General features: G+C 38.3%; 1 protein-coding gene across 1 annotated transcript; it reads right to left on the bottom strand.

Annotated features, from left to right (window-relative positions):
• Positions 1 to 2,263: 2,263 nt before the first annotated feature.
• sap130a (Sin3A-associated protein a) lies at positions 2,264 to 23,356 on the bottom strand. The gene is made up of 21 exons (XM_073870151.1): positions 23,308 to 23,356; positions 22,533 to 22,647; positions 22,179 to 22,435; positions 20,418 to 20,582; positions 20,197 to 20,320; positions 18,623 to 18,744; positions 15,668 to 15,789; positions 15,442 to 15,583; positions 15,048 to 15,138; positions 14,841 to 14,945; positions 12,186 to 12,327; positions 11,465 to 11,583; positions 11,094 to 11,378; positions 10,527 to 10,704; positions 10,230 to 10,328; positions 9,772 to 10,127; positions 8,603 to 8,850; positions 8,333 to 8,459; positions 7,079 to 7,182; positions 6,799 to 6,912; positions 2,264 to 3,272 (listed from the first exon to the last, which is right to left on the bottom strand). Exons 2-21 carry the CDS (start codon positions 22,627 to 22,629, stop codon positions 3,114 to 3,116), a joined length of 3,156 nt encoding a protein of 1,051 aa, XP_073726252.1. The 5' UTR covers positions 22,630 to 22,647; positions 23,308 to 23,356; the 3' UTR covers positions 2,264 to 3,113.
• Between the last annotated feature and the right edge of the window lie 284 nt (positions 23,357 to 23,640).

Here is a 23,640-nt window from a genome sequence, read left to right as displayed (position 1 = left end):
CAGCTGGTTCCCAGTAACTTACTGTAGATGTACATTTGTGTTGTTTGCTGGCAACAGTTTGTTCAAAGTTAAATGAACATTAAACATTAACAAGTCTTTGTCTATACAGAATAAAACTATAAAATAACAGCAAAGCATTGTTGGAACCAGAAATCCCTTTTCATTTTTTTCCTTCAGATTTTGTTTCCCAGAATGCTTTGCTTGAGACTGTTATTTTAGTTTTATTCTGTAAGATAAAGACTTGTTAAAGTTTAATGTTCATTTAACTTTAAACAAACTGTTGCCAGTAAATAACATAAATCTACAGTAAGTTACAACCAGCTGCCAGTAACACTAATTTCTACAGAATTTTTTTTATTGTTTTACAGTGTCCTTTTAGTCCCCTCTCATGCTAGGGTAGAGAGCAGGGGTGACCGTGCCTTTGCAGTGGTGACCACAACACTTTGGAGTGATTTGCCATTGTTTATTAGGCAGACACAAACATTTTCTGTTTTTAAATCATAATTAAACCATTTTTGTACAGCATGGCATATACCGGTAACTCAGTATGAGTGCTACATTTATGACTTTTTATTTTTTATGAAGTGTTTTTTATTGTTTATTACTGTATTTTAGTTATATGATCTTTGATTCGACTGTATGTATAGCACTTTGGTAAACACTTGATTACGTCATGTAGCCATTTTTATCTTTATGTACACAATAATAATCTTTTACATTGTAATCCTTTATTTTTTTATATTTTGCATGTTTGTGCATCCCTGTGTGTGTATTAAGCAGAGTATACACTTGTTGTGCACCTGCCTTTATTACTTATACGAACCCTTTAAAGTCGGCATGAAAATAAAATAAAAAAACTGTAATTTGTTTTGTAATATTGTGGGTTATTTTTACAAATTAAAAATCTGTGAGCTTAATTGTTTTTAAAAAATTCTCTTTACTTCTGGTCATATGGTATGGCAGGTGGGCAGGGCCCGGAAAAAGATTGCAACGATTAGCAATTAGCAACACGACCCAACTTCAAACAATCCAATCACGATGGACAAATTCTAATATAGCCCTGCCTTATTTGATTTCAGAAGCCGTATATTTGGATATATGTCGCCACAAGAAAAATTAGGCAATCGATACTTCCGTTTCATGACGACTTTAAAGGCAGGGTGCACGATCTCTGAAAGCCAATGTTGACATTTGAAATCACCTAAACAGACACGCCCCTAACGCAATAGAGTCTGGACCTTCTTTTGATAGACCCAGCCCCACACATACGCAACCCAGACATGACCCTTACTGCTGATTGGCTACAAGTGTCTTTTGGTACTCGCCTCGACTCCCTTTTCCAAAGCATTTTTCAAAAATCATGCACCCCGCCTTTAAATATAAATAAAAAAACTTTAGACCAGGTTTTAGTTGGTCAATGGCGCTACCATTTTCAGGTGCCTTAAAATAGCAATGTGCCAGCGATGTGCCTGAAAACACAGTTTTCAGACTAGCACGCCCATTGGCAAACAGATGGGTGCAAGTGCATTTGCTATATAGTGCTGAACGTGAAAATGAACTACATCGAGCTAAAACTAGCAAAAAGGTTTTTTTAGAGGTGGCTAATTCCTATTAATTTATACATTTTTCTACGATTTGCTTTTGCCTGTGAAGTTAGGGTTTAGTTATTGTTTATTTTTATGATATAATTGTATGTCTTTGTTAGGGCTGTCAAAAGATTAATCGCGATTAATTGCATCCAAAATAAAAGTTTGTGTTTACATAACGTGTGTACTGTGTGTAAATATTATGTATATATAAATACATGCATTCAGGTATATATTTTAGAAATGTTTGCATTTAAATACTTTATATACATTTATATAATTTATAATATATACGAATATAAATATTTTATATATAAATATAACCAATTTCTCTTAAATATATACATAATTGGGTTTGTTTTTATATATAAATAATAATTATACGCCGTACACATACATATGTTATGCAAACACAAACTTTTATTTTGGATGCGATTAATGGCGATTAATCTTTTGACAGTCCTAGTTTTTGTACAATTTACTTTTGTTTATTATTTATTTATATTATTATAAATAAATAAATAATAATATTTATAATTATTATTATTATATTATTATTATTTATTTAAAAATTCTTGTGAGATCAGGCTGCAAAAAATTATTTTGTCGCACATGGCGTTGCATTGCGCGGGGTGTAAGAGCCCACCCATTACAAAATCTATGCACTAAACAAGATGCTTTGTAAATGTATCCAGTTTTACTGTAATATCACATAATAGTGTACAAACAAAATTGAACAAAGTAACAAAAATGTACAAAAAAAGCCAGATTATTATTCAAACTTAGAACAACATTCACTTACAGTCTGTAAAACAGCACAAAAGACTCTAGTGAAAACCACATCCATTAACAATAATGTTTTTAAACAACAATAAACACTTTCTTATTACATAATTATACTGACTTTTAAGTACACATTTCACCGCTCAGTACTATCATCAGTCATTCTTTAACGCTTGAATGTTGAGTTGAATAAACAACTGGTTAATAACTGGACTGTCACCATCTAGGCTGCTACCATGTATTTTCATAGCGGACTAAATTTGTTGACTAATCTGGGATATTTTTCCATCCCACAGTTTCACCCATCTTACAAGGCACCAAAACATGGAAAGCTCACACTCTTTCCTGGGTACGTGTGCAGTATGTATCAAATTAAATACAAGAGTAACATCTATCAAAAAAGTTGACCTTTCCAATCTTCTCACTACAACAAATTATTTGCCTCTATAACTAAACAAAAATGCAACCATGTTCTTTAAAAATGTAGTCATTTCTTTTTGGGGAAATACAAAAAACATCAATTAACCCTGCTGCATTAAATCCACTGGACAGTCTATAGTCCACAGTAAGCAGCGGCTGTTGTAAAAATGCTTTAATGGTTTACGACTGTCACTCTGTGTTATTGAGACTGTAAAAGAAAGTAGATGATTGTGCAAAGCAACCTGATTAACCATGACAGGTCCTTATGAAGAGCATTCGAGTATTTGACTCGGCTGAAGAGAAAAGAATAAGACCATATAGCGTCTATGCCCGTTCCTTGCGCTTTAACTTGGAGCTCTTCTTGGGAGTTCCGTTCTTGTTTAGCAGTTTGAGGACTCTCTCCTTGTGGTCCAGCACTTTCATCATGGTGTCCCGAGCTTCATTCACCTGATCCATTACAAGCTTGCAGCGCTGCATGTTACCCTGGACAAAGAAAGGTAAAATGGTCAAGAACAAGTCTGTGAGGGTACTTTCACATCTGTAGTTCAGTTCATTTGGTCCAGACCAAAAGGCAAAAATTATACATTGTAGCTATTTTACAGCGCAGCTAACTACAGCAGCTCGATTAGTTAAAAAATGTGCAGCACTTTTTGCAGTTATGTCAGTTCGAGGTCGGTTAGAGACAGAGCGCTGCGCGTCATAACCTAAAAACCACGCCCACTGGGGGGGAACAATCCATCCGTCTCCATTGACTTTGTATTGCGAGAGGCTGCCTCCTTGTCATTTCTGGCTATAACAAAAAATTGAAGTAAGCCCAAATTTAAGCTGCTGTGTGACAATGTGTACAGCTAACAAGCCCCCCAAAAAAACCCAGAAATAAGTTTTTATAAGCTGTCGACCCCAAAAAACGAGCGTTTAAAGACACAAAAGTGGAAACAGGCAACTTTTTATAGTACTCCTGTTAGTGGAACTGCGTCCACTAAAGGAAACGTAGTCAGCGATCCACTTTTTTCTCCTTAAAGGCTGAGTTTTACAGCTTGACAGCTTATAAAAACTTATTTCTGGGTTTTTAGCTGTACACCTTGACACACAGCAGGTTTTATGCATTATTCTGTTTTTTATTATAAGCCAGAAATGACAAGGAGGCGGCCTCTCAAAATACAAAGTCAATGGAGACGGTTGGATTGTTTGCATAACCGCGCTCTGTCTCTATCGCGTTCTTACCACCATAGACTGTAAAAAAGATGGATGTAGTGTCAGTGACGTCACCCATAGCTTTCTGAAGCTTAAAGTAGGCGTTGCCTGCCATCTCCATCCTGCCCGCACGTTACTGCGCATCACTCGCCCGTATCCGAAAATGGGTAAAGAGGTGGGACATGGCTGAAGCTGAGGTGGCTGGTTGCTGAAACCACGTCCCCCTAGCTTGACTCTAGTGACAGCAGTGGCTGTTCAACCGTCACTCCAGCGCCCACGCCCTTAATTGTGCAGAACTTTAAGGTTTAATAAAATTTCAACGGGTGAGTTTAAATGAATTTGCGGACAAAAAAGGGCACGCCCTTCACAGTTTTCATGAAGGGCAAAATTAGCTATACAGAATGAAAACTATTTTTGTACAAGGCTGTAAACATTATTTTCTACTGTCAAGTTGTTGTTTTTTACATGGGGGTCAATGGGACTTGACTCCCTTTTGGTGCCAGCCTCTAGCGCCAGTCGATGAATTGCAGTTTAATCACTTCTGTATTGACTTCATCAGAAAGATCGGAAGGTTGCCCCTGGTTCACCACAAACGAAGAGTTTGTTTGAAAGCATACCGAGACCACCTCTTCAAGGAGATCTCGGCCCCCTTGTTTGGTACACTTTTGGGGCCCACCCAAGTTCGATTGTTGTATTCTCACCTGCCCAAATGAACCGCACCAAATAAGCTATCAAACTCTGGTACAATTCTACCAAACTAAATAAGGCAGGTGAGAAAGCACCCTAAGTAAAGTCATATTATCAGGGTTCCCACATCTTAGTTAACTTCAAATTCAAGGACCATTCAAGGACTTTCCAGGTCTAATACCCTCAAATTCAAGGACTAAACGTGGAGACCCATTTCAAGTGAGAGCAAGATTACTTCGTGTTACCTTTTAAGATACACTGTTACAGTTCCCTTTCTAGGGAACTCGCGCTGCGTCACTGCAGTGACACTTTGGGGGCGCCTCCAGGGGTAAGTGCGTCTGAATGTGTATATCAAATTCAACCAATGGTTATGCTTAACGACAAAGACAGGGTGACGCAGGAGCCAGGAAGTATATCGCTATCTGAAATATTGCCAAAGACGGCGTTAAAGGGATGCAGAAAGTATGGCAAGGGAGACGCAGCGTCTCGTTCCCTTCTCAGGGAACACCAGTTACATACGTAACCCGAGATGTTTTCATGTGTCAAACACAACTATGCCAAAAAGCATTTTGTTATGAATCAACATTCGCATACAGAAGATATAAGCATTTGAAGTGAACAGTTTAGCACGTGTGCTTAAAAAGTCTACAATTTTATGAGATTATCCTACAATACACAGGGAATTATATGGATTTATTTTTTTCAGAAAACTTGTTGCATAAAATCGATTCAAGCACTTTCAATGACCTGTATCTATGTATGTATATTTTCAAAACTTCCCAGGGCCCTAAATCCCCCCCTCCAGATTCACAAACTTTCAAGGATTTCAAGGACCAGTGGGAACCCCGTATTACCCATCACATTAGGTTCAGGTTTCGTTTATGAGATATGTTCCAACTGGCAAAAAATGCTTTAACCCTAACTAGGCATTAAGTAGCTTTCTTTAACAACTATACAGGAAGACTTTAGTTACTGTAATTTAGAAAGGGCAAATTTGTTCCTGTATCTCCAATGGTAGAGAATTGCATTAGCAGCACAAAGGTCATGGGGACACACAATAAATGTACTGATAAAATGTACCTTGAATGAACTTTAGATAAAGTGCCAAATGCATAACATGTAAATAACTAAGGATGTCTATTAGTGCGCACTCACATTAAGCATACCGAACCAGGCCTCAAGACAAAAAAAATCAACCAAGGAGCCACTGGCTCATGACGAAAAAAACAGTAACCAAATTATTATCTTTTTTTAAGTGCTTGCATATTAATATTTTTGGCACAGTCTGGAGTCCAGCTAACCGTACCCAAAAATGATTGTCTGCATTCACATTACACTTTATGATCTGTACCGGAGTACGCTTACAGCATTAAAATTGTAATTTTTTTTAAAGAAAACTGGTAGATACGCTACTGTGCAAAAGTCTTAGGCCACCATGCCAGAATTAGATTTGTTGTTTTTGCAATGTTATAGTAATCATATAAAATTGTTTCTCAGTCTCTTTAATAGAATACATACAGAAAATACAGGAAATGTGTATATAGTATTAAAACTGTATAAAAATGTAAACTGATGTGTCAAGTTTTTAGGGTAAATTCCCATTCCACTTGAGCAACAGCAAGAAACTGTAGGATCTCTTAAACATAAATAAAATAAAAATCCTAATTTCTAATTTGAAATATATTTTTTTTTACTTTTTACTTCGTTCTGCTCAAAAACACTCAAGATGTGTTTAGTGCCAAGAGAAGTCACGCTAAACACAGACAATGCCTAAAGAAGACATGTATTCTTGAAAATTATTATTATTTATTTTTTGTACATATTTCCTGTATTTTCGGTTTGTATCTTAATAAAATAGATTGGAAAATAAATATGATTAGACATTTAAACTTCAAAAACAAGTCTGGTGGTGGTGACCTTCTGCACAGTACTGTATGTGCGATGAAGTTCATCGTGAAATCATGCACGCTACGGCTATTGATTGGCTTATGACATTAAAAAAACATGAGAGCGATTGAAAATCAGACTGCTCCTAATATGCTTTTAAATCTCTCTCAAGGTCATTTAATGTCAAAAACCGATCGCTCTGCACAGTACACTGTAGTTTTGAGAATGCTGAGACATTAACCTGTATGAGCTCATTGATGCGGTGCAGGTCATCATCAGCTCCAGCTCTCTTCTTTGGAATAAGCCCCTCCTGCAAGGTGGTCAGCCGACTGTACACGTCATGCTCTAAGTTAGTCTGTGAGCAATCAAGAGAAGAGATACCATCACCTATACATGGTATGCAGCATTAACTCCATCAAAACCTGTCTGATACGACAAGATCTTTTACATAATACTGTGCAACTGGTTTAAGTCGCACAGTAGAGACATGCCAAAAGGACAACACCAGCTGCAGAACTCACCAGCTGCAGCAGCTGTGCAGCACACAGGTGCACTTTCCAGCCCTGAGCACGACATGCAACTCCCCTCTGATTGGCCATGTCCTGAAGGCTTCCTTTCTTCTCTTCTGCAAAGAAGACAGTAGCAAGATCATGATTTAAACTCATGTTACATGCATACAATATAATCCAGAGTTTCTAGTTTGTTTTAAAGAGATACTCCATCGTTTTGTCATATTAAACAATGTTATTACCTTAACTAAGAAGAGTTGATACATACCTCTATCATCTTAGTGCGTGCACTTAAAATACATTATAGTTACCCCTTTTAAGTTTGCAGTATAAGGGTCAATGACGTGACGTTAATTATTTTGTGTCTGTATGGTTCAATTAAATGTAAAAGGGTTAAAATTTCAAAATAAATTTGCAGATTACCTGCATACATTCCTTTTATTTTTTGAGGAACAAGTCTAAAATTTCTGGTTTTATTTCATTTTGAAAGATTATCTGGGGGATAATTGCAAAAATGTCAATGTGGTGTTACCAGTATTTTTTAAATGAAAATATAAATATATTCATAAAAAATGTAGTAAATAAAATATAATCATAAGTTAAGTGTAATATAATTTTATTTTACATACATTTTTACATCATTTGTCAAAAATTATTTAGAAAACAGAGCTGTTTTCAGCATATGTCTATACAAATGTTACAAAAACGCATTAAAATTGTGTGATTTTTAAAATGATTTTTTATGATTAAGCTTACATGCCATCAAGGTGGATAAAATATTTCGTATTTCTCATTCTTTGGTGCAATTTGCGGCCATTTGACATTTTCAGGTCCATTCAGTCTTAACTTTCATAAAAATGGTGCAAATGTAATTTTTTTTGCATAAAATAAACATAAATACACTATTTGCATTGAAATATATCTGATGCATGCTTTTAAAACATTTTTAATTTGTCATCTTGCCAAACCATTTTATCACTGACCAATAAACAAATGTGAAAATACATGTGTACCACAGCAAGAAAACATCTACACCCGTTGGCCAAGGTAGTCCAAGACTCTTATGTGCAGATATTGAATAAAATCTGACTCACCTACTTTACCACAAAACATAACTTTCTTAAAAACTCTACATGAACTTGTTTTGGTAAAAAAAATAAAAAAATATTCTGCTGGAAACAATATTCTCATTCAGTATTCATTAATAACAAAAATAATTCAAAGAACAAATAGAGAAAGCTGACAGGATGTTTAAAAGACACCTACCTTTGACTCTGATGTCGCTGTATCTCTGAAAGTGGTGATAGGCAGCTTTCCACGGGTTACGGTATTGCCGCAGAAGAGTAAGTGGAGGTCTAGGACGGACTGGGACGTAACGAACACCCTCCTCATCTGCATCAATACAATTAATCTTCTTTCAAATCCACACCACTTATTATTTACAAAAATAGTCAAAAGATTTGGTCAGAGGAGAACAAAACACCCCTCAAAAGCTCTAGAAATAAAAGAAAGACTATTCAGGTTGTTAAACTCATCAACATATTCCCTAGGTGGAGACTCGTGTCTGTCTGGTCTGTTTCCTGAAGCCCTGCTGCTGGCTCTCTCCTCATCTGTGCTGTTGGTCTCCATCATCTCCGTCTCCTCAGTGGAGATGACGTGCTGCTGTTTGCGGGGTTTCTTCCTTGGGGAAGCACCGGGCAGGAGGTCTCCAGGTTGGGCAGACAAAGAGGAGGCCTGGGAGGAGAGTGCTGAAGCTGGACCTGTCGAGGAAGGAGCCAAGGCCCCTATAAACAAAAGAATTCAAAGTTTGAACTCATAAATACATGGGGTACTAGACTACTCTCTAAAATCTGATTCAATGAATCCAATCAAAGCCATTAAAAAGAAAACATTTGATCAGTATTGAATTCTTTTTTTACAGGGACACTCCACTTTTTTTGAAGGTGTGTTAGTTTTCCAGCCCCCCTGCAATTAAACATTTGATTTTTACCGGTTTGAAATCCATTCAGCCAATCTCCGGGTCTGGCGGTGCCACTTTTGGCGTGGCTTGGCGCGGTCCATTGAATCTGATTGGAGTATTGGCATTGCGCTCAAAAATAACCAAAGAGTTTCGATATTTTACCTATTTAAAACTTGACTAGATTTGTAGTTACATCGTGTACTAAGAATGACGGAAAATTAAAAGTTTTCTAGGCCGATATGGCTAGGAACTATACTCTCATTCTGGCGTAATAATAATAATCAAGGACTTTGCTGCCGTATCATGTCTGCAGGAGGCGCAATGATATTACCCAGTGCCCAAAAAATAATCCTCTGCTATTGAATGTTACCAAGGGGACTATTTCAGACGCTGGGTAATATCAATGCGCCTCCTGCAGAGCGCGATGCTAATGGTCTAATCAGATTCAATGGATTATGCTAAGCTATGCTAAAAATGGTACTGCCAGACCCGGTGATCGGCTGAATGGATTCCAAAACGGTAAAAATCAAATATTTAACTCTAGGGGAGCTGGAAAATGAGTATATTTTTAAAAAAAGGGGAATGTCCCTTTAATGGATGGACAACAGCCAATGAACTCTGATGTCTTAAGTTACAACACCTAAAAACCCAAAGTGAAATTGCAATAACGCTATAATAATCATCTATAGTACTCTATAGCTTACAGGTTTGTGAACGGGGCAGCTACTTGGAGAAGCACTTGTACCTGGCTGTGAGGTGTCTATTGGCTCCATTTCCTGTTTGACTTTAACTTCCGTAAGGGTGGAGCTCAGAGCTGCAGTGCTGCTGGCTGCCGGCTGGGTGGGAGATGCCACGGCATTGGCCATGGTGGCAGAAACAGGGGGAGTGACGGCCATAGCTGCAGGCAGGGCAGAGAGAACTGCTGTGGGTTGAGAGGGGGGTGTGGGTGCTGGTGGGGCTAGAAGAGTGGGAATGGCCTGGGAATGATGATGGACAGGAGTGGAAAGAGTCTGCTGCTCTCCTCCGTGACTGGAAAGAGCTTCCACAGCAGCCATGACTGGGGGCGCCATAGTAACATGAACGTCGGATTTGGGCTTCATCCTAATAAATGAAACAGAAGATTTAGAAAATAAAATCTGTAAAGCACACTATTTGTCGTCCTATATTCCCTAAATTATTAAAGGATCTTTGGGCAGGGCTTACCCTGCTGGGCGAGGGGATCCTGATAGCCGCATCCCACTATCCATCCGGCCAGTGTTAGGCTCGCTTGGCTGTGCTGGGATCAGATTTTTACGCACCGCCCTAGAAATACATCCCAAAACTGGTCTCATACTATTTCATCCACTTCTGTATTTCTTTCCATTAACATAATAATACAAAAGACGGTTACTTCCTAAGACTTGACATATAGGATGACTAGTCCATCCCCTTAGTAGTAGCTATCTAATAACTGTCAAAGCAAAATAGCAACGCAATGTTTACTGTAAGGTATAAACTCACCCTTCAGTCACAGGTTTTTTGCGAAGGATGCTGGGTCGGGGGGAGGAGAGAAGGGTCGGTGGACCAGTGCCCGCCCCCTGAGGGTGTGTCTGGCCCACCGTAGTGACAGGCTGAGTTCCACTGAAAGTGCTCCCGACCGGATTGGTGACAAAAGCAGTGCTATCAGCCAGAACTACACCTGTAAACACACAAATTTAAAAAAAAACTAAAAGAAAAATCAAGACAAATAACCTAATAAAAAAACATTTATATTTTCAAATGATTTGCTGATTTTAATTGGATAATATGGGCTAAAAATAAAAATAAATATTTAAAATGCTATTTTATAAAAAAAATCTTGTGACAGGTTTTTTTTGGATGTAGCCCTCCATAACATACAGAAAACCATTATGGCAACTACATTTATTTCCATTATTTGATCATTTCTGAGGAAATTCACACATTGTTATCATCATGTTTCTGATTAGATTGTGGTAACAATGGCCATTAGCTACCTTAAACTGCAAATTAAAACAAACATAAAAACACTTAATTTTTCAACTACGCATGACCCTGCCCTTACTACACCTGACGGCTTTGTTTCTGACTGTGGCTGCTGTGTGGCAACTGGAGCCTGCTGTACGCTCTGCGTGTTGATTGGTGCAGTGGCATGCAGTCCCTGTACTCCTATTGGTGCAGGCTGGATGCCCTGAGCGGTCATAGAGGCTGGCTGGATGTTCTGTGTGCTGATCTGGGCAGACTGCAGGCCAATGCGATCCACTGCCATCAACTGCATGGGGTTCAAGTGTACAGTGGTAGCCACACCCACACCAGCTTGACCTGGAAGAGCTGAGCTTTGAGCCTGAGCCGTGACTGAGGGACATCAACAGAGTCAGTATCACATGTATAAGAACTGTTCTGAAACAGCTGGTTTCTTATAGGGTGTGTGTTGTGTTTACCTGGGTAGGGGCGGATGGTAGAGACAGAGCTAGTGATGGGGGTGTAGGTGTGGGTCAGAGGATATGATGATGTGGGGTATGTGGGTAAGAAGTACTGAAACTGTACTGGCACAGATGGTCTAAAGAAGAACATAAGAAATGAACAAATTATTAGTTTTAAATTATGCGCTACATATTAATTCAAAACTGGACTTCAAAACCCTGTAAACTCTAATTTATATCACAGCACAAAATGAAAAAGCCTCTTATTAGAATGCCTCTAAATATGATTTTACAAATTCTGTTTTTTATGGTAATCAAATGAACATGCAGGACATAAGGATTTGTAATTAAATAGTATTTTAGTAGTTTATTATTCACAGACACTACTCTATATAGTAATTTTCTGCCAATGCCTGAAATTGAGACCTCTTTTGGTAATGGCTTGTGTCACTATAGTGACCTGGATGGCCAGCAGTAAACAATTGAGCACGCTCTGCTGGACAGACGAAGTAATTGCACAATGTACAAGCACGTATATATGCGGTATGTGTTCTGTAGAAAAAAATATTATTGGCGACATATACAACGGCCAATAAAACTGGTGAATCGATAAATCAGTCAGGCTCTATTCTGAACACCCAAGGAAACTACAGTGAATTAGCCTTCCAGGCTGTCCTAAAATCTCACATGTGATTCTAGATCTTAACCATCAAATCTAAAGTTTCTGTTGTCGTTTTACCTGTTATCGCTGCGGGCCTCCATAGTGACTGGGTTTGGAGAGGAGCGATGACCTGAGATGGGAATCAGGTTAGTCCTCTCTCCAGGATATTCTTGCTGCATACGTGGAGACGTGTGGGCAATTGGCTGTGGAACAACTTTAGCTGAAAAGAGAAAGTATGAATGTTATGAGATTAAGTTAATTTTAACTTTGTAAGATGGGTATGACTATAAAAAAGGAATTTTAATGAATACTCCGACATGAGAGGTGGCACTCAGCTGGTTAATATCCCTTACATTATTAATAAATCCCTTTGGTACAAGATCTCCCTAATCACCCTCTTTGTATTTATTCTGTGATAAAACCAGCTGGTTGTAGGTTATCCTGCTTATTACACAGCTTCTTATCACATGAAAAAATAAATGTTACAAAAAATATGTTTAATATATGTTGTTGACATATTTGTGAGAAATGCAAACCTTGTGCAAGGAATTTTTTAAGACAAGATGCATTTAAACAAGCTTAAAGGAAAACATAACTGTTTTTTAATATTTTACTATGTTCTTACCTCAACTTAGATGAATTAATACCTACCTATCTTTTTTCAATGCGTGCACTTTTAATCTTTGTACAGCGCCTCGTGAATGTGTTAGCATTTAGCCTAGCCCCAATCATTCCTATGGCTCCAAACAGGGATGAATTTAGAAGCCACCAAACACTTCCATGTTTTCCATATTTAAAGACTTTTAAATGAGTAGTTACACGAGGCACAAAATAAAACTTTTGTTTGGAGCCATAGGAATGAATGGGGCTAGGCTAAATGCTAACACATTTTAACCTCTTGAAAATCACCCCCACTCTGGCCCAAACCATGAAAAGACCTACTTTCACTAAAAGGGCTGTTTTAACTAAACCATTTAGAGTAGGGATGGGCAACTTCGGTCCTGGAGGGCCGGTGTACTGCAGAGTTTAGCTCCAACTTGCCTCAGCACACCTGCCTAAAAGTTTCTACTATGCCTAGTAGCCTTAATTGGCTAACTGTATCTAATGGTATCATTAGATAGAAGACACTTTGAGCTTCATTTTCCAGGTTTTAAAATTATTCTAAGATTAAAATTAAAAAAGTTAGAGAGGATGAAGTACATTGTAATAAATTTCTTTTTTTGCATAACATCTTTTTAATACTAAAAATCTTAATGATAAATGTGTGTGTGAAACCTAGAAATGCAATGATGCCAAAGCCACAAGTCTAAAGAAGTTATATTTCACGTTTGAAGTCAATAGGCCCAAAAATGATTACAAACATTTTTGTAAGACTAGTGCCTTTTCTAAGTGCCAGTTAGCCCCAAAATAAAAGTCTTTTGTTTACATGCATACACGTTTGTTCTTATTTATCCTTATGTAAGCGTATAAAATGCCGTTTCCACACCAGGAAATAAAACGTCACACAAAGATCGTGGGATTCGTTATCTAATTGGCTACATGTTCTGTCTATTAATATTTTCCATGAAGTCATTGGAGGAATGAGCGAGTCAGATGACATTGCGATATTTGACCGCGCTATTTGGATATTTATATATATGTATTATACTCCCGCCTACTTTTAGAAATAAAGTTTGACCGCAGTTTTGAACGCGAGTGTAATCTCATACACAAGTGTTACGATGTAAATAGTCCTCAGATTGTATATTATATTCTATTACTAGATGGTTATGTGAAATCTGATGTAAACAAATGGACAATATATCTATATTTCACGGATTATACGCATTTGTGGACAAAAATGGTCATTGGATGTATTTTATTGGAGAGTTTTTACTGGTTATTCCCACATCTGAAACAGACTGGATTCAATTCGCGATCGTTATACCAACACAAAGGTAAGGAGTCACGTTTATATTTAGCATGTTGTCATCTGGACTTCTGGAAGTCATATTTGTTGACCGCATACGCCATTCAGTTAAAAACATAAGATATACAATCGTAGTTTCATTCTTACCTTAAAATGTAACGGTTGCTTTTCTGTGATAATAATAATAATCCTCTATGACGTATGCGGTCGACGGGTGCGACTTCCGGGGGACGAACACGGGGTCCTGGGCGGGATGCGTCCGGGAGGAGTGGCGCGTGTGGTCACCCTACTGTATAGTAATGTTAATATTATTCGTGTTTGTATACAGTAGGGTATATAGATATTGTAAAAAAACTGACGTCTTTCCGCCCCCGAGCTAGTGCGCGTCGAGAGGTTAAGAAGCGCTGTGCAGGGATTGAAACTGCGCGCGTTGAGGGAGGATGGGCATGTATTGATTTATCTAGGCTGAGGTAAAAACATAATTAAAAAAAAAACGGTCGTGTTTTTCTTTAAAGTTCAGACAAACATGCTTTTGGTTAATTAATTTGTAAATAAAAAATTATGCATGTTATTAATTATACACATGTACATTATTTTTATAACTATGAAATTGCATCAGTCAAAATGACTCACAGTACCCAGATGAAGCTGTTTTATTAGTTTGTTGTGGTTATCTGGGAATAACAAACCTTGAAATGTCAGTCACTGGTTAATCAGAATCAACCATTCCAGAAAGTCTTTGTTTTTAACAACTGCCACTTCTTATAAAAGCTCCTCCTTTGGTCTCTCATGATAAATACATCTATAGAAAAGGTTAGGCTCACCAACGGGTATAGCAGAGGTGGTCACTGCTGTAGCATGAGACGAGTGAGAGGCCATTGTCATGGTGACAATGGTGCTACTGGTCATTTGGGTGTGTGATGCAGAGCCTGTTTGAGGGCAGACAATGTTAAGGTAATGTTATAAACAATATGAAATCAGCTCATCTCTGCCAGAAACCTAGGGGGGAAAAATAAGCTTAAATAAGATACCTGTAGTGGTGGCTGATGGAGCAGTGTTAGTAGCTAAGATAGGAGCTACTGTAGCAGCAGCAACAGGGGTCACAGTGTTGAAGATCGGCTTCTGTGGAACAAAACTCAATTGAGAAAACACTCAATTTATAAATGAAAGATATTTGTCCCATTAAGTTCCAGAAAGTACCCCCCAATTTCATATATATATATTTCATCTGGTTTTTAAGGGTCACATTTCCAAGGAAAAACAAACTCGTAAAATGTCTACCTCTAACCTATAAATTCACTTTGCATGAAAGCATCAACGAAATAAACACATCAATGTAAAAATTCTGCCAGGACACAAAGAAATCTAAATAAACAAAACAAATTCTATAGATAAGTTAAACAACAGGTGTGTTATGTCACTGACTTGTGCGACTGGATGAGAGGACTGGGCCTTCTGTGCTCCAATAGCTGGGTGGGACGGTAGCGTGATGCGAGCAGCAGTGTCCCGTGGGGCTGGTGGACGCTGGATGTTAATGGTGGTTGGAGGGTGAATAGTTACCGGTCGCCTAAAAATGCAAGACAGTTAGAAAAGCAACACCACACAACCCTATCATGACATACAAACTTGGCAAACAGATACAATCATTTACCCATGAATCTCTGCCGTGTGTGTCACAGGGGTACTGATGACCGGAGACTGGGTTCTGGCAGCTGTGATAGGAGCCACCATGGTGGGTAAAACAGTCGTAGATGTGGTCACCAAGGGTCGAGACTGTGAACACATTTGGAGCAGGTAAACATCAAGAAGCCTGTTTTAAATTAAACTATGGGCTGAACAGCTTCACTTTGTGTTTTCCTAAAGGTGCCAAAGAATGCATTAATAAAATGTTACATTGTTCTCTGATATCTACACAGAAGATACAGTGGGAAAAAGTGTTGGCTCCCTTCCTGATTTTTATGTTTTTGCATGTTTGTCACACTTTAATGTTTCAGATCAAACTAATTAAAATATTAATCAAAGATAACACAAGTAAACACAACACACACTTTTTAAATGAAGATCTTTATTATGAAGGGAAAACTAAATCCAAATCCACATGGCCCTGTGCAAAAAAAGCGCTTGCCCCCTAAACCTAATAACTGGTTGGGCCACCATTAAAGGAGCATTTCACCCGTAGAAACATTAATCTTTATTGAAAGTGCGTCATATTTGTAGTGGAAATGTAACATACATTTCAAATTTGGTGCCTATTTGACCGAGAAAAGGGGTGTTTGTAGTCTCATCCCCTGAACAAAGATATTGGACTGCCTGCTTTCAATGATGCAAAATGATGATTTTTACATCATTGAAAGAAGGAAGTGCAACACTAAAAGCTGTATTTCTCCTGTCTCAGCGGAAACTGAGTAAATGATGCACGACCATTCAAAAACATGACTGGGGTTCTAACTATACAAAGCTTAATGCAAATGGGTGAAGTGTTCCTTTAACAGCAACAACTGCAATCAAGCATTTGCAATAACTTGCAATGAGTTGGTTAAAACGCTGTGGAGGACTTTTGGCCCACTGATCTTTGCAGAATTGTTGTAATTTTGCCACATTGGAGGGTTTGAACATGATCCACCTTTTTAAGGTCATGCCACAGCATCTCAAAAGGATTGAGGTCAGGACTTTGACTAGGCCACTCCAAAGTCTTCATTTCGTTTATCTTCAGCCATTCAGAGGTGGACGTGGTGGTGTGTTTTGGATCATTGTCCTGCTGCAGAACCCAAGTTCGCTTCAGCTTGAGGTCACTAACAGATGGCCGGACATTGTCCTTCAGGATTTTTGGTAGACAGCATTCATGGTTCTATTTATCAGAGCAAATCTTCCAGGTCCTGAAGCAGTTCTTTATGTTCTTTTTGCTCAGCAGCGGATTTTGTCTTGGAACTCTGCCATGCAGACCATTTTTGCTCAGTCTCTTTCCTATAGTGAAGTCATTAACACAGACCTTAACTGTGGCAAGTGAGGCCTGCGCTGGAGTCCCAAACTTTAGAAATAGCTTTATAACTTTTTCCATACTGATGAATGTCATTTATTTTCTCTCATTTGTTCCAGAATTTCTTTGGACCTCAACATGATGTGTAGCTTTTGAGGATCTTTTGGTCTACTTCACTTAGTCAGGCAGGTCCTATTTAAAGGGATATTCCACTTTTTTTTGAAAATATGCTCATTTTCCAGCTCCCCTAGAGTGAAACATTTGATGAGTGAAACAATTTTTTTTAGCTACCAGGTCACTGTCAACCTCCTCTGCATCCATCTTCGCTCTGGTATAAGTGACGACGCACACCACACACGTGCATGCCACACGTGCACTGCCTTTTTTGTTCGTTTTTCTTTCTTTTTTTAAACAGCAAGGAAAATCATCAAACTTTTATCAGAAAGTTTGTGTTAACAAGTCCACACATTTATTTATTTAATATAATTGCAACATTTTGCTGTCATATAATCGCACAGGCTGACATCGCGATTGCGATGCGATTAATTGTGCAGCACTACCTAAGAGTTACGATATTTTAAGCTTTAAATTTTACGTCCGTCTTAGTACACGATGTAACTACAGAATAGTCAAGTTTTAAATAGGAAAAATATCCAAACTCTTTAGTTTTTTTTTTTTGCGCGATGATAATGGATTCCAAAATGGTAAGAATCAAATGTTTAACTCTAGGGGAGCTGGAAAATGAGCATATTTTCAAAAAAGTGGAATGTCCCTTTAATTGATTTCCTGATTGCAAACAGGTGTGGCAGTAATCAGGCCTGGGTGTGGCTAGAGAAACTAAACCTAGGTGGGGGGGCAAGCAGTTTTTCACACAGGGCCATGTGGGTTAGGATTTTGTTTTACCTTCATAATAAAAACCTTCATTTAAAAACTGCATGTTGTGTTTACTTGTGTTATCTTTAATTAATATAATTTGTTTCATGATCTAAACTTTAAAGTGTGACAAACATGCAAAAACAAAAATTCAGGAAGGGGGCCAACACTTTTTCACACCACTGTATGTGACTCCATTAAGTTTAATAATCCAGATATGGTTTTACATGTCCATTTACAACCCTAGGATTTGTCTCCAGAATGAAATGGTCTATTACTACCTTATTTGAACGGGTCATGAAATATAATGTTGAGCTCTGCACTGATTGGCTGTTTCTCAGAGCGGCTCATTTCAGTAGCTCTGTCTGTGTGCAAACAGCAGACCTTATATGTTTGAGCCTGTATCAGAAGAAGATACAGATTTTGAGGAATAATCAATTATTCAGAGATTGTAAATGGACATTTCTGAGTGGTAAGTTTGTGTATTTTCAATATGGATTTGCAAAAATGTAAGTGTAACGTCAATAGTAGAACTTCAGCCTAAAAGCTAGCATACAGCATTAACTAGCATGTAACGCTAACTCAACAGTCACAACTTTGTTTTTAGCATTGTAACAATATTGTAATTCATTTAATGTGCAATTTAATGTTGGGGCGTATGTTACAGAATCTCCACATTTCTAAACTGAGTCAAGTGACTGTGTCTGGACCCAGAAGCCGACCTGTTGCGTGTAACTAGGTGATTAGTATCTGCACCTGAATAGACTGATGTATAATGTGCTGCACAGCTGTAGGTTGGCCAGCGCCCGTGTTTCCTCCTCCGGCTGGTCTGAGAACAGTAGGGCCTTTAGTGGATATGACAGCTGCAGCGACTGCACCTAAACACATAAAAACAAAGACAGTTGTCAGATTGTTACAGTATGCCGTATATACCTTATGCATGTGCATGTACTCAAACACACACAAAGTGATGCAATTATATAATTTCTAGGGCTGTAACGATTCCTCAAGTAACTCGAGTAATTTGAATACAAAAAAAATCATTGAGGCAAATTATTAGGCTTCGATTAGTCCATTTAATTACAGCCCGAGCACTTTGTTTCCCCACAAAACATTATTACTGACGCACCCTATCATACGCGCACTGCATGCGTGACTGGCCGTTTCTCAAAATGCATTCTTGTCTGTACTTGTATTCTTGTAAAACGTCATCAGTCGTGGCCCAAGTTTTGTTCCAAATCCAAGCCAAGTTCACATCAAACCAAGTTCACATAACATCCCCAGATGTGTTCTTGATCCAATTTTATTGAAGATGCATCAGGAGGTGACTTTGTGGACTTATGCCAGCCAAGTTTCCCATAATGCATTTCGCCTCAACGGCAATGGAGCTTAAAACCCACTCTTATATATTGCTCTTTCTGTGGTATAAAATTTTGTTTTAAAAGCTGTTTAGGCGAGAATATAGATAGATATACTTCAAATATGTGGTCAGTTAGTAAAGATAGCGTCTATATTAAAATTCTTTTGGATATGTGAGTTCCAGGTGATCAGCGGGTGGTCAGCAGCATGTAAACCACAGAGGGCAGCATCATCTCGGCAAGTTGTATATTACTACTAAATTAAACAGTTTAAAAATGTAATGTATAAGTTTAAATATAAAGTTATGAATTTATATATAAAATATACTTTATAATATTACACTATACTATCTAGGAATTTAAAGTTATGAATTTATATAAATTCATGCGTACTTGCACATTGAGGCATATACGTCTAATATATAATGCAAACATATATTTTGAAATATAAAAATGTAAACGAGTATAAGATATATATTTCTTAACAAATGTGTGTGTTCATAGACACCAAATTCTTTTTCCACTGGTGGGTGCTCGTCACAGCGTCAAGCAATGCTTAGGTTACTTAGCAACGAAAGACGCTCTGAAGCACCCATGTGCTTTGAAGATGAGGAAAGCGGCACGGTTACGTTTCCGTGTGGTTTTAGATGCGATGTGAAGTAAATGTGAAGCAACTGTGCATATGTGCTTGGCCATTTCGATGGGTGCTCGGCCGGAGTACCCACGGGATTGGCGCCTATCTGAGTGTTTATTATAGCACTTCCATCCGTGAAAAAACAAGTGAGAAACCTTTTTGGGGTTATAATGTTTCCAGCTGCGCTGAAAACGCGTTCTGGTGGTATACCGGTAGCGCAGATTGACACTTTTTCGCAACTTTGAGTGACCAAGAGAGAGAGAGTGGCCGTTTCTCAATCCGAAGGCGACAGCCCTAGTGATGTCAACAGTAATTATGTGTGAATGAAATGCACTAACCTCTAGGTAGGTGGGAGGGGAAAGTGTGAGGAGGAGGAGCAGGAGAACCAATCTGTAGTGCAGGTGCACTGCTCCTTATGATCTGCACGTTAGTCGGCATTAGGTGATGCAAATTACTCTGCCCCTGGAGAAACAATCATTTTGATTTTGTTATGAAACACACGGTGTGGTATATCTTAAGTAAAGTTTCAAGTAGTTCAGCTGTTGAATAAGTGCTCTACCTGTTGACCACTGATGGTTGCCACTGGTATAGAAGCTGAAGTGATGCTGCTTTCCAGTGGAACGGTAATGTGTCCAGACACCTTGGCAGGGACAGGAATATGGCCTTGGGTAACTGCAGGAGCAGGTGCTATCAGACGACTGGGCATAGGTGACTTCAAAGCAGCCTGGAGAAAAAAACAGAAATGTGGAATAGTCTTTGGGTTAAGAATAAAGACTGAAAAATGTGACCCAGTCTGTGAAAACCCCGCTTAAGTCTTATACGTTAAATATTAAAGGGATAGTTCACCCCAAAATAAAAACTTGTCATCATTTACTCACTATCATGTTGTTTCAAACTGGTGTATAAGAGCAGAGAGTGGTTTTATTAAGAGATGAATTATGTTACTGTAGCTTTAAGACATTAGAGAGATTGGTCTGTTCACGTGCACTGATGACAGGCTGCTGTGTGCGTGCGCGGTGGGTATACGCAGACAAGAGCAGCTGTGAGGAAAAAGAAAGTTTAAGCAGTCAAAACTTTAAAACGCATGCAAATAATAAACTTTTGGCATGATGATGCAAATGTCCCTCCTTAATAATTGTTGTATACGCTGTTTGATGGGGATGCGAAAGACGCGTTGCGCTGTTGACCGGAGCGCGTCCTCATAGAAAATGCAAATCTCTCTGTAAAGGCAGAGAGAGAAATCCAAATCTGCACATCGCACGAGCAACAGGTTGTAAAAATGCTTGCGCTACGTAAAAAAAATTCTCCAATTGCAGCCGCATTCAGGATCCCTATGATGACAAAAGTAAACAGAAAGATTAGTTCATGAGATCGGCAGATTTAGCGAGCACTGATGGAGTCATTTAATGCCATTATCGGCCGATACCGATCGATCGGAGCATCCCTAATGGAAATCCAGGATTTATCAATATTCTACATTAAACAATGTATTTTTTATTCGGGCTACTTATATTCATTTCGGGCTACCAAAAATTTAAGAGTACCTGCCCGAAGGGGTACCAGGGATTTTGAAATTTTGCAAGCCCTACGAGGGGAGGGATGGTGATCATGGATCACCGCTATGTAAAGGGTCATGTATTGACGAGTCAGATATATGGCTTGTCATAAATCAGTAAAAAATTAACAAATAAATAAATAAATAAATATGACAATCTCGCAATGGGGCATATCGCCCAACACTAGAGGGAACTACAAGAAACTACATTTTCTGTTTTACTACAGAAAAAGTATAGGAACCATGTTCTTGGCTAAATGCAATTTGTATTACCATATGTTTCATAGAAATATCATGATTAATCTGGTTTCTGTAATGAGACAATGGTAAATTTGTGGTAACTGTGGTTTAGCTACAAATACTATAATAAATCATGGTAAATTTAGTAAGGGATTAGCGTGGTCAATTTATCAATACTTTGTGTTTGTTTACAGACGCAATTAATCTGTTGCGTTGTGTTGTTTAAAAGAAGCAAAAAGGAATGACACGTGTCTGGACAGACACGCGACTGTGGGTGTAATGAACAAAGGCGATTCTGATAAACAAGGTTTTAGATGTCCCGTTTGCAATGGCGTAATTTATAAGAATAGCACACAGTGCGTCAAATATGATGCTTTGTGTGTTTGCGGATATGTGTGGCCGTCGTGTCATACTGTACTAAACGCAAAAACTGGATAAGGAATTGACTGTCCATTGACTGCAGGTTGTATGCTATGAGTTGTCTCAGCTCTTTAACTTGTGAATAAGAAAGTAAAATGGGATTACCTTCAGTGAGCCATCACTGATGCCTGGCTGCTGTCCCTGTGGCAGGTGAACTGAAGGGGCAGACACAGTGATAGGAGGGTTGGGTTGAATAGGCACATGTTGGGGCAGAGCAGGGGGCTGGCTGAGGGTTTGGATCTGTGGATACGGTCTAACCACCACAGTCTCCTGCTTATCATCACGAAACGGTCCTGCTGCACCAGCGCTACTGCCAGGAGTATCTTGAGAGTGATCTACTTCACGACTGCTTTCATCACCACCTATTATAACAAAGAATTTATCACATTTTGTGATCCCTCCAGTGATGGCATGCTTTAGATGGGGCTAAACTGGACTGGTTTTAGGCAAAAAATGTACCTGCTTGCATCCCTAGACCAGAAGTGCCAGTAGATGTTTGACTCTGTCCAGACAAAGAGGGAGGCAACGCAGCTCTGGGAAACTGCTGAGAACTCATCTTCTGTCTATAACCGTGGGAGAAAATTAAGTTGAACATGCTTATTATTTCACTGCCTTAAAATGTAAGAAAGGGACAGGACATTGTAGGTCCCTATTAGGTTTCAACCTTAATTATTATATAAAGGTGCCATATAGGCAAAGACCACATTTATTTTTCGCAAACAAGGCACGCGTCAAAATAAACAAAAAGTGTTACTAAACTCTCGATCGATGAAGAATACAGCAAATATAACATTTTCATTTAAGTCTGCTCTACCTAATCTAACCAAGGAAAATATAAAAGGGGTTGTTTAAAGGTAACGTTAAACCGAAAACTGTATGATGAAGAAAGCGTAGCGCTACTTGTGTCAGTTCGAGTGCTTTACTATTTACTTCTCTGTATCAAGCAAAAAGCCTCATCGTCTGATTAGATCAGGTTTACGCCTTACACAAAGGTTAAAATCATACAGCAAGTCAAAAGGACATCATAATAGAGTTTATGTTATTAGATGAAAAGAGCGGGTTAGTCAGGCGTTATTTCCTAGTGCTCAATGATTAAAATTAATGCAAATTTGTCTTTAAAGCGAATATTGCGTACATGAAATATCAGTGTTACTGCGTGACAGTGTTATGAAAATGTACTACAAATAAAATTTAAATATATAACAATGTAACAAACATTGATAATACTACCGTGTTTCTGCAGCTATTTCCACTCCATAGTGTGAACACCGCAACAAAAAACAAAATGGAAGAGCGGACCCAGAGATTTCAAAATAAAAGCCGATTTAGTTGAAAGGACAAGAAGTTGCATTGTTGTAGCAACATATACAAAATGTACCACGGTAACTACATAGTCGATAATTTCTTGCGTTAAAGATACTTCAAATCCGAAAACGTGCTTTACACTGACTGTATGAAGGTGAGCCTATTAAGACAAATAATGTAATATTAGTATGCATACCGTTACTAGTTTAACTTTTTTGATTAAAAAAATTATAATAATAATAATAATGCATTTGTATAATTT

This window comes from Misgurnus anguillicaudatus, chromosome 8 (assembly GCF_027580225.2).
Source record: "Misgurnus anguillicaudatus chromosome 8, ASM2758022v2, whole genome shotgun sequence".
Taxonomy (NCBI): Eukaryota; Metazoa; Chordata; class Actinopteri; order Cypriniformes; family Cobitidae; genus Misgurnus; species Misgurnus anguillicaudatus.
This window is presented reverse-complemented; position numbering and strand designations above follow the sequence as displayed.

Excerpts from the sequence above, each read along its gene's own strand:
- sap130a (XM_073870151.1), bottom strand. The coding sequence starts at position 22,629 with ATGAGTTCTCAGCAGTTTCCCAGAGCTGCGTTGCCTCCCTCTTTGTCT. Across the intron at positions 22,436-22,532 it reads TGGTCTAGGGATGCAAGCAG|GTGGTGATGAAAGCAGTCGT; the intron begins GTACATTTTTTG and ends TTGTTATAATAG. Across the intron at positions 7,183-8,332 it reads CAGCGACATCAGAGTCAAAG|AAGAGAAGAAAGGAAGCCTT; the intron begins GTAGGTGTCTTT and ends TCTTCTTTGCAG.